The sequence below is a fragment of the Bison bison genome, unplaced genomic scaffold, assembly GCF_000754665.1.
Source record: "Bison bison bison isolate TAMUID 2011002044 unplaced genomic scaffold, Bison_UMD1.0 scf7180017864519, whole genome shotgun sequence".
In the NCBI taxonomy this organism is placed as follows: domain Eukaryota; kingdom Metazoa; phylum Chordata; class Mammalia; order Artiodactyla; family Bovidae; genus Bison; species Bison bison.
In genome coordinates this window covers 1495963-1506497 of record NW_011495072.1, presented here as the reverse complement: position 1 = coordinate 1506497, position 10535 = coordinate 1495963, and the positions used below count along the sequence as shown (strand labels likewise).

The 10535-nt window shown below is 51.4% G+C and overlaps 1 protein-coding gene across 1 annotated transcript in view; it reads right to left on the bottom strand.

Moving 5' to 3' along the window:
* ADAMTS2 (ADAM metallopeptidase with thrombospondin type 1 motif, 2) overlaps positions 1-10535 on the bottom strand; it is a gene marked incomplete at its 5' end in the record, with an annotated part of 244363 nt that overhangs the window by 66865 nt on the left and 166963 nt on the right. Inside the window, one exon of the mRNA XM_010831012.1 lies at positions 5658-5741. Within this exon, the coding sequence (XP_010829314.1) occupies positions 5658-5741 (84 nt within the window). The remainder of the gene's footprint in view (positions 1-5657; positions 5742-10535) is intronic.

Here is a 10535-nt window from a genome sequence, read left to right as displayed (position 1 = left end):
TCCTGGGTGTTCTTTGGAAGGACTGATGTTGAAGCTGAAACTCCAGTACTTTGGCCACCTGATGTGAAGAGCTGACTCATTTGAAAAGCCCCTGATGCTGGGAAAGATTGAAGGCGGGAGGAGAAGGGGGCAACAGAGGATGAGATGGTTAGATGGCATCACCGACACGATGGACATGGGTTTGGGTGGGCTTCGGGAGTTGGTGATAGACAGGGGGGCCTGGTGTGCTGCGGTTCATGGGGTCACAAAGAGTCGGACGTGACTGAGCGACTGATCTGAACTGAACTGAGAATTTCCAAAACCTCAGTAACAAAATTATATGTCTCTTTCTTGTTGCCCATTTTACTGTAACTGTCTCATAAGGGCAGCATTTCCCAAAGTAAATTCTGTAGAACGTTGATTCCATGAGGAAAAGGGTTCTGTTGAGAAAGAATTTTGAGAAACCATGTGTATTAACCCACCTCTTGGAGATTCACCCTGCACATTTTCATAGTAAAGTCTCTGAGAAATTTTGTTATCAGAAATACCTGTTTTACTTTGTCGTATAGGCCCTTCCCAGACTCATTTGACCATGGAACCCCTCTATTCTCCTATGCAAACATCTAAGAACATCCTAAGAATTAGCAATGCAGAACACTTTTAAGGACAATGTGCTTCTTTTTCTACCTTTAAATAAAATTTGGGTTGTGATGTTACCATCTGTTACCAATTCTCACCCTCTCAGTTCCCAAGGAGCTGATCAGGCTCCCTGCCCTGCTGGTGCCTTCAGCAGAGGCTCCTGGGCTTTGCCAGGTGCCCCAGACTTGGGGTGCTCCCCTGTGCCCTCCAGGCTTTAGCCCCGCGTGCCAGTGTCTCCCTGGCTGGCCCTCCTGGAATGGCACGAGGTGCCCCAGACCCAACACATCTCCTCTCAGCTCGCTGCCTTTCTCCCCAATGTGCCCCGTCCCCTCCTGTGCTCTCCCCCTCAGGGGCCGCCTCATCACCTAGCAGGCTGCCCAAGGCACAAGCTCAGTGGCCTTTCACCTTCATCCACGTAGCACCCATCCCCTCCTGGTCTGGCCTCCTAAAATTCTCTCCCTTCTCTGTGGCTATGGTCCCAGGACAGCCCACGACTGTCCTCCCTTTGACGCTGCCCACTTTCTCCCAAGCCACCACTCCCACGGCCATTCTGCACACTGGAGCCCGGGGATCTTCTTAGAAATGCAAATCGGATCGTGTTACTCTCCTGCTAGAAACTGCCCTAGAGAGAAAACCAACCCCCTTGGCAGGAGGTACAGAGCCCTGAGGATCCGCTCCTTCCAGCTAGCTTCTTCAGCACCAACTTCTGCTGTTTTCCCATCTTACGCTGTCCCCTTCAGTCAGATTCAGCTGCCCCCTGTTCCTCCCACGGCCTGCTCTCTTCCTGCCTTTAACTTGAAACATCCCTGTGCTGGTTCATCCCCTTTTTCACCCCCTCCCTGTGGCTGAAAAGCCACTGCCTCCAGTCATCTGCCTTGACCTCTAAGGAAGGCTTGCCTGCCCCACCTTTCCCCTGCCAAGTCTCTGAGCCCTCGGTTATAACTGTTTCCCTGTCTGCACCTCCACTCCAGAGCAGCCCCTGAGGTCCAGGGGGTGACACCTGATGCACAAAAACCCTCAAAAAGTGCTTGTTAGATGATGAGCTTTGTCCTTAGGCGAACGGATGTGACAAATTATATGAACAGACTTTCTGATATTAAACAATCATCACCTTCCTATAATAAACCCTATTTAATCATGAGGGGAATTTCTCTTTATGCATTGTTGAATGAAAGACTTAAAGCCTTAGGATTTTTTACATCTATTTTTAGAAGTGAAACAGGTCTGTACTTTGTCTTAGATATGCTACCTGTGGCAACTTTGCATGTAGGAATCAGATCATCCTGAAAGAGAAATTGGGTGGATTTTAGAACATATATATATTCTGAAATTGTTTATATGATATTGCATTATCTTTGCTTAATAATTCCTTGCAAATGAATAAAATATACTGGCAAAAACAGGTTACCTGATTCTCTGTTTAGAGGTAATTTTAAGATAACTTTGAAAACAGTGAAGCACTTGAGTTCTCACATGATTATGGGGTTTCCCGTTTCCCCAAGAAATCCTGAATTTCCCAAGATCTTCTGGGTCCCTAACCCAGAGTTTCTCAAAATCTTACCTTCAGGTTTTCTACTGGTTTCTACCAGGTTTCTACCTGCGTGAGATACTTAAGGAAAGAAAAACAAGAAGAAACATCTTTGGGTGGGGACAATTTAGCACAAAGCCTGTCAGGAAGTAGTTAAAATAATCAAGGCTTTGTTCCATGGAGTAATTAACATCGGGAAGGAGACAGACAGTTCCTAGGCCAAATAAGAATCAAAACATTGCCAGCACTGGTAAGCAGTTAACCACACAGAGCCCTCCAGTTTTTCCTTTTAGTGCCCTGACCACTCGGTAGCTCTTCTCCTCTTCCTACCCGCTGCCCTCTGCAGAGGCAAAAAGTGGGGAGGGGGCTGGATATAACCATGCCCATCCCTCACGATACCAGCCTCGAAATTCCTCAGATGCCGAAGGATGCTGATGAGGGGTCTCAGGCCAGGAAAGGGGAACCCAGCCTGAGGAGGGGGCGGGAGGGGGAGGAACAGGGAGCACGTTGATGACTGCTCTAATGGGGATGCACAAGTCCCGTTGGACGTTCCAAAGCCCTTTGTCAGCAAACGGAGGCTGGAACTGTATCACTGGGCGTGGCTCACCCTAGCCTTACCCCGCTGTATACTGCGCCTGCGTGCCGAGATTGTCCCATCCTGCCACAAACTGCCTGCTTACCTGCAGAGGAAGGTGTGCACGCCCCTCCTTCACAGACCACCACTGGGTATCAGGGTGGAGGGGTCGGGAAAAGGCCCAGGCAGCAACTGTCCCCAGAGCTTTCCCTTCAGCCAGGAAAAGCACCCCACTGTGGGTTGCATTGTACGTATGCTTTCTGATCTTTTAGCTTATGCTTCCCTCTTCTTTCTAGACTAAATACGCCAAAGATTCGCTTTTCCCAAGGCTCGCTTCTCGATGGATCCTATTGTTACTTTCTATTTGCTACTTTATTGATTTTTGCCTTTTCCTAAACTATTTCCTTTTTACTTTCCTTAGGTTTTGGGGTTTGGGTAGTTGTTAATATCTGTTCTAACTTACTGAGTTGAATACAGGGCTAACTTGTTTTCATTCGCTCAGTGTGATCTTGGGAGGCGCCTGCTCCACAGGTTTTGATCTGTAGTGCTCTCATTTTGATTGGTTTTCCCCAATAGTCTGCAATTGAGGCTCCAACAGTATTCTTCCCAGGAGATTTTTTTTTTTTTTCAGAGAGACTGGACTTACTCTTTTTATATATCCCTTTCCTCCATCTAGTTTTAGAGCACTGAGTATAGTCCAAACAATTTTTGCTGTGTGAAATTCACTAAAACTTTCTTTACGACCTAAAGTACATTTGTAATTGTTAAATGTTCTATGATTCCTCAAAAAGAAGGCATATCTTTCCATAGGTATAGCAAGGGGAAAAGATGATATAACTAATTTAACTTTACCCATTATATTATTTGTGCTTCCCAGGCAGCTCAGTGGTAAAGAATTCGCCTGCAGTATAGGAGACATTGGGTTCAGTTCCTGGTTTGGGAAGATCCCCTGGAGTAGGAAATAGCAACCCACTCCAGTATTCTTGCTAGGGAAAACTCCATGGACAGAGAAGCCTGGTGGGCTACAGTCCATGCGGTTGCAGAGTCGGACACAACTGAGCATACTAAGCATGAGCATTGTATTATTTGAAACTCCTGTGCCTTTAAGAATGTAACCTGTTAAAGGTTTCGGAAAGGGTATGAAAGACTCCTGCAGTTAGGTTTTTGCAGATTTCCCCCTTGTTCTGACAGTCTGCTTTGGTACATTTTACGTTGTCCTTGGGACATTGAGGGACAATGACTACCACCCTCTGCAGTGGTCACTTGTATCACTATAGTGTAACACACTTCCCAAGGCAGGAAAAGTGGGCTCGAGGCCCAGCATTGCTGGGATTTGTCCAATCACAGAGTCCTTCGTCGTCATGTCTATACTGCAGACCTTGTATGTTGTGTGCAGTTCAATTTCATTTTGTGAGACTAAGGCTCTGCCTCTGAGTAGAGGACTTAACCCTCCCCATAATTACTATGCCTGATGTGCCTCGGCTTCATCTTAATACGACTTGACTTTATTCATACTGAGTGAGGTCAGACCACGGATTCCAGAATTTGGCTGCCAGGGTGAGAAGCTGGACTCCTAAGGAGCCAGAGAAAGAAAGTAAGAAAGAAAGTGAAGTCGCTCAGTTGTGTCTGACTCTTTGCGAACCCATGAACTGTAGCCTACAATGCTCCTCCGTCCATGGGATTTTCCAGGCAAGAGTACTGGAGTGGGTTGCCATATCCTTCTCCAGGGGATCTTCCCGACCCAGGGATTGAACCCGGGTCTCCCACATTGTAGGCAGACGCTTTACCATCTGAACCACCAGGGAAGTCTAAGGAGCCAGATGCTACTGGCTACTCATGCCACTGAACTGCCTTAAACCTCAGTTTAAGTTTCACAAGTCCTTACTTGTGAAATGGGATCATCATAGCTCTACCTCCTCCTCTGTCCTTGGATTGAGTTAATTTCATGTAAAGTGCTCCCAAGCTGCTTAGCACAGGCCTGGCTCAGTCCACACTGGCCTGGCACCATGAGGCTCCTTCCTTCCTCACCAGCTCTCCTTTCAGCCCACCCTGTTATCTTTCCGTCTGGGGGCTTCCTAACCCCACTTGCATAGACCTGTGCATGCTGATAGGAAAAAGGCTTCAAGTCTGACAGCAAAGGAGTGTAAGAAGGGCAAGAGTGCTCAGTGAGAACAGCAGCTACGTGGCATGAGAAGAGGACGTAGGCTGAAGACACAGGCAGGAGTCAAACTGAGGGGCGTCTCCACCTTGTGTTTCTGCTGCTTTGACATCCAGGGCCTCGCTGACCTGGGAGGAACTGTCCCTCCCAGGCTTAACCAATTCCCAGAGTCAGTAAAGTGCTCACTCTGAAGCACATGCTCTTCAAATGCAGACCAACCGATGCAGAGTCCAGACCCCCAGCCATCTCCTTCATCGGGCGCTCACGCTCCAGCCCACTATCCCCAGAGCACATCCCCAAGGACCAGGTACCAGGCACTCAGAGGCAGCCCTGGTTCCCCAGAGCCCACTGAGATGATTCCCACCGGCCAGTCCTAAGCCTGCTTACCCGTGATTAACCTGGTCCTTCCCAAGGAAACCATAATGAAGGCGCTCACCCAGTTTCCCTCTCCTTTCCCAGGCCTCCCGACCAACCCTGGAGCTTCCCTGTGCAGCCCTGCAGGGCCAGAAACTGTGGGTAAAACCCAGCTCTTCCATGGCAGTCACCTCCTGAGCTGTTGGTCTCACCAAACCTGAACCTAAATTTTTAAAGAGAAAGTGAGGTTGAAAGGACAGCAGGGGCGGCTCACAAGTTCCTTGTTTCTTACAGGAAACACGGGGCAGCTGGGGAGAGGCGAGGTGGTTTTGGCCAACATAAAGGCTTTTCAAGGCGGCCTCTGCCCCACTGGAGGGCCCCATTCATCCCACAGAGGTGGGGGCCCTGGTGAGGTGCCCACTCACCTTCCCGTAGCTCAGCAGGATTATCCGCACCAGGACGACATTGATGTGGGCCCCCAAGGACTCATCGTGATAGATTTCGTTGACCTGAAAGACAACCAGGGACACGTCAGCAGAAACCACAGGCTCACAGACCAGCCCTGGCTTTGTAAATGGCATCGCCACCAGCTCAGCCCCGGGGCAGAACCCGGGCACACCACCCCACCCCTTCCTCCTTGCCACACTTCATACTCAGGCATTACCATCAGCTCTGAATCAACCCCTTCCTTTCCCTCTGCTCCTCCTGCCCACTTACAGCCAACCACTGAGTGGACACTGCCCCTATCTCCTCAGCAGCCCCTCCGACCACCCCAGGGAATCTCCACCTAGAGCCTACACTGGGATGTGGACACTGCCCACGCTAAATGCCGGAGCCGCTAACTGCAACACAGCCCTTTCTGCCAGGGTGAACACGGCTCAAACCGCAGTAGAAGGGGCAATCCTGGGACTGTCATTGGTAGAAATTACTCCATAGGCGCTGTCGCTGGTTGTGAAATATTATCTGTACTCATCACAGCTTGGAAAGAGGAGTCATTTTAGGTGACCCCTAGATCTAATTTTTAATGTGCTAATTAAGAACAGATATTGCTGTACCACAAAGGTGCTTTCTGTGTTCTGTTTTGGGAACTACAGCTGACTCAGTGGGCTTCCTTTGTGTTTTATCATTTTTTACTGTTTCGGGCTTCCCAGGTGGCGCTAGTGGTAAAGAACCCATCTGCTGGGTTGGGAAGATGCCTTGGAGGAGGGCATGGCAACCCACTCCAGTATTCTTGCCTGGAGAAGCCCCAGGGACAGAGGAGCCTGGTGGGCTACAGTCCATAGGGTCGCAAAGAGTCGGACACAATCGAAGTGACTTAGCACATGCATGTATTTTATTTTTTACATTTACAAACATTATTTGAACAGGTACCCGTGGGCCTCAGCAGAAGTCAGAGGAGTCCACGGCACAAGAAAGGTAAGGCACCTCCCCTCCCCACAGCATAGCCTGCATGGCCTTCCAGAAATACTGGTTACGGTTAACCCCGCGTTCAGGGCCAGCCAAGTCTCCCTTTCCCACTGATCGCACCCTCACACACTCTCAGGATCTTCCCTGGAACAATGCTCTCACTACCACCCCCTTCATTCATTCACTTCCTGACCAAACTTGACTCTTCTGGAGGCCCAGCCTCCAGATCTCATCTGCTTCCCAGGAAGCATCAGGGTCCATTACTTCCTGAGTTCTCTGTATTTTCCCTGCATGTCTCCAGCACTCAGGATGCAGTCACACCCAGCAGATACTCAGGACACACTTGTCAAGAGAACAAATCCACTCATGCCATCACTCAGTGGAGAGGCATGAACTCGTCGTGCAGGGCCTCCCTGTGTGCAGACCAAACCCCAGAACGCTGACCTTCCCCTGGTGAGGGCAGATCCCACCAAATGCATGTCCCAGAGCCCACTCTGTCATCTCAGGCCAGGGCCCTTCTCCCCTAGAATCCCAACTTTTCGAATCTCTATCTGAGCAATGGAAATTGCTACCTACAAACAGCAGGAAAACCCTAGTAAAATCGATTCACGATGGATGGGACGTGCAGGCACATGGGGCATGGTAGACAAAGAGCCTGGTGATGACTGTCACCCTTGCTGTGGCACCAATGAGAGGGAAAGAGGGGTCCTGGGACGCCTCCAGCCAGCCCTACATGTGGCCCCGTGGGAAGCCTCCTGCCCACAAATCTACTTTCCAATTATAATTTCTCTGCCCAGACCTGGCTTTCCTCCAGGGAGGCGATGACCGATAGCCTACAGGATGGTCACTGCAACTCGTGCATGAGTCTGGAGAGAGTGAACACTGGCCTGAGAGTCACACGCCGACAAGGTGAAGCTATGACTGGCAAGGTGGAGCCAACTCACCCACACTGGGCCTTCCCTTCAGTAAAACAAGATGAAGTCTCAACTTGCTTTGTGAGGACTAGACTTCCACACGTATGGGATGGACTGATCCTGGTGAAAAGAGCAAAGCTGGGGTTGTTACTGCTGCTAAGCCATGTCACCCTGCAGCCCCTAGGAGGTCGCAGTGGCAGGGTGCACACCCTCTAAATCCAGATGTCCTTGCCCACCTTTGAGGGTCAAACCAGACCTAGGCTTTTTGATCCACAGTGAGACAGTAACCCTAAAAGTCAGTTTTTCCTAAGAGAGAGGGTTTTTTTTTTTGTCTGTCTCCAAAGTATCATTTTATCTCTCACAAGCAATTTGGCTCACAGAGTTTGACCGAAAGTTGTGGTGTAGAACAGAAGAAGGCAGTGATACAGGGAGGTTCCGCTGCCCCTGGGGCGGGGAGCAGGGGTGGGCACGAGAGAAGAGAGGGGGCAGAGAGGGGGTGAATGGCAAGCTTCACTCTACATGCTTCACTTCTGACTCCCAGGTCATGCTTCGAGTGAAAACAGTTCAGATACTTGGGAAGAAGATGAAAGCAGAGAAAGCTTGAACCTTCTCTCTGGGACCTGGGAGGGGACAAGGTCACATCAAGTCCTCGAAGTCTGGGTGACTTCAGATAGCTACGCCTGGGGACCCAAAGACAGTGGCAGGGTAGCCTGCTGTTCGGAAGGGATTCAGGGCTGAGTTTACAGAATTATCTCCTTTGATGTTCCCAATAGCTGTTGGAGGCCAGAAGGAGGGGTGTCAAGCCCTCCTGAGAGATGAGGAAGCTGAGGCTGGCCCCCGAGGGAGGAAGGAGATGCAGGGCTGGCCCCACCTCAGTTGCTGGCCCAGAGCCTGCCATCAAGGCCCTCCTGTCTCCTGGCCCCACCACTAGGGCTGAGGGTGGCCACTCTCACCTCAGGGAAGGGGTCTTATGTCCTTCTTGGACAGTGGGCGGGTCTGACCCTGACTCCTGATTCTGGACAGAAGGGGGCCAGACCCCCCAGAAACTCCACCACTAGGTCCCAAGCTCTGCGAGGCAAGGCCCCACCTCCCGCTGGGGGTGAGGGCCAGGTGTTCAGGGCCAGGGTGTCGGGCTGCTGCACAAGGCCCAGCTGTATCTTCTGAGCTGCCCACCAGCCACCAGCTCCTGGCAGTGGGGCTGGGCACCCTGCCTCTGGCCTTGGAGACCAACTGGGCCTTCAGGACTGCTGAGGATCTAGACAGGGCATGTTCAGAGCTTGCCCAGGAGAGAGCCAAAAAGGACTCCAGGCCTGCTCTTGAGATGTCCCAGGCCTGCCTGCCCTGGTGCCCTCCACTGAGGTGCACCTTTCTCTGTTTCTCCTAGAAAGCCTCCGCCCTTCCACACAGAGACACAGCTCCACACAACCTGCTTCTGTGGGAATCGGGGCTTTGAGCTGGGTGTGCCCCAGCCCCTCTCTACAGCACAGGCACCTCTTGGCAGCTGCTGGACCTTCTAGGTGGTCCCCAACCTGGATCCCCACTCCTAAGCCCTCCTGATGGCTCGGCCCCTGCAGACGCCCCAGCGGATGGGAACCCCGCGGTGACCAGCTGGCGGGGCATGTCTTCTTGCCCATTAGGTGGTGTGACCGAACCCTTACGCCTGCAAACACGTCCCCCTCTGGCGTCCGGCTCCCAGTGCCCATGCTGTGATTCATCAGGACCAGAAAGAACAGAATGCAGGGCTTATGGGGCATGGAGGAGGCAGGCTGTGCTGAGGAGAGGGCCCTGCCCTGCCCCCTAGGGCCACGCCAACATTTTAGTGGGTTGTGAAATTGCCACAGCCCCACAAAGCTAGCTGCACCCCATTCCCCACAGGATGCTCCAGCAGGGCCCACTGTGGCCTGGAGACCCCCATGAAGGGGCAATACTTCTGCCAAGCAGAGAGCTCACAGACACAGCACAAAAAGCCACAAAGACAGAGGCAGCTTCCCAACATCTCCCTTCCAATGCCCCTTCCTCCTCAACCCCCATTCCACTTTCTCAACAGGCAGACAGGAAGCAGCTCCTCTCCACCCCATGTCCTCCTGCCCAACCTCCCACCCTCATGGATCATTCTTTATGATGGCTGCCACTCCAAAAGGTCTGACTTCCTCTTTCCTCTGCCTGAAACCCTCAACGGCTCCTCAGTGCTTTCAGGAACAGCCCTCAGCCCTCAGCTTGGCACGTGGGGCCCTTTCAAAGGTGGCCCTGGCTTGCTTCTCTGAACTCTACTTCAGCTACTTTCTTTCAGGAACCCTCACTCCTGACAGCTCTGCCTTCTCCTGCTTGTGCAATGCTTCATACCTGTAATTCCCTCTCCAGCCTCTGGATTCTTGAAAAGCATTTGAAAAAGCAAAGGGCAATCAATGTGTTTCAAATGAGGAGGGCAGTTATCACCCTGTGAGCGTCCCGCAACCCCCAGCCCAGGGCCTTCCCCCTACAACGGGAGGAAGCCCGCTGCGGCTTCTCAGGTTGCCCCTGCTTGCTCATAAGGATCCAGTCTGAGCTTCTTAAACAGGGAGTCCTACCCTTCCCTGGGACCTTTGTACTTGCTGTGCCTCCGGTTTCTCACGCTCTTCCCCCAGCACAACTATCCTCTGCTCAAAGTGAGCCCTGAAAAGTAGTTGCTCCCAGAACAGCATGGAGGTTCCTTAAAAAACTAAAAATAGAGCTACCACATGATGCGGCAATCCCACTCCTGGGCATATATCTGGAGAAGCATATGGCCCGATGCAGCACTGTTTACAATAGACAAGACATGCAAACAAGTAAACGTCCATAGAGGAATGGATAAGGAAGATGTGCTATATATAGATGTATATAGTGGAATATTAGGAGCAGGCAATGGCACCCCACTCCAGTACCCTTGCCTGGAAAATCCCATGGACGGAGGAGCCTGGTGGGCTGCAGTCCATGGGGTCACTAAGAGCTGACACGACTGAG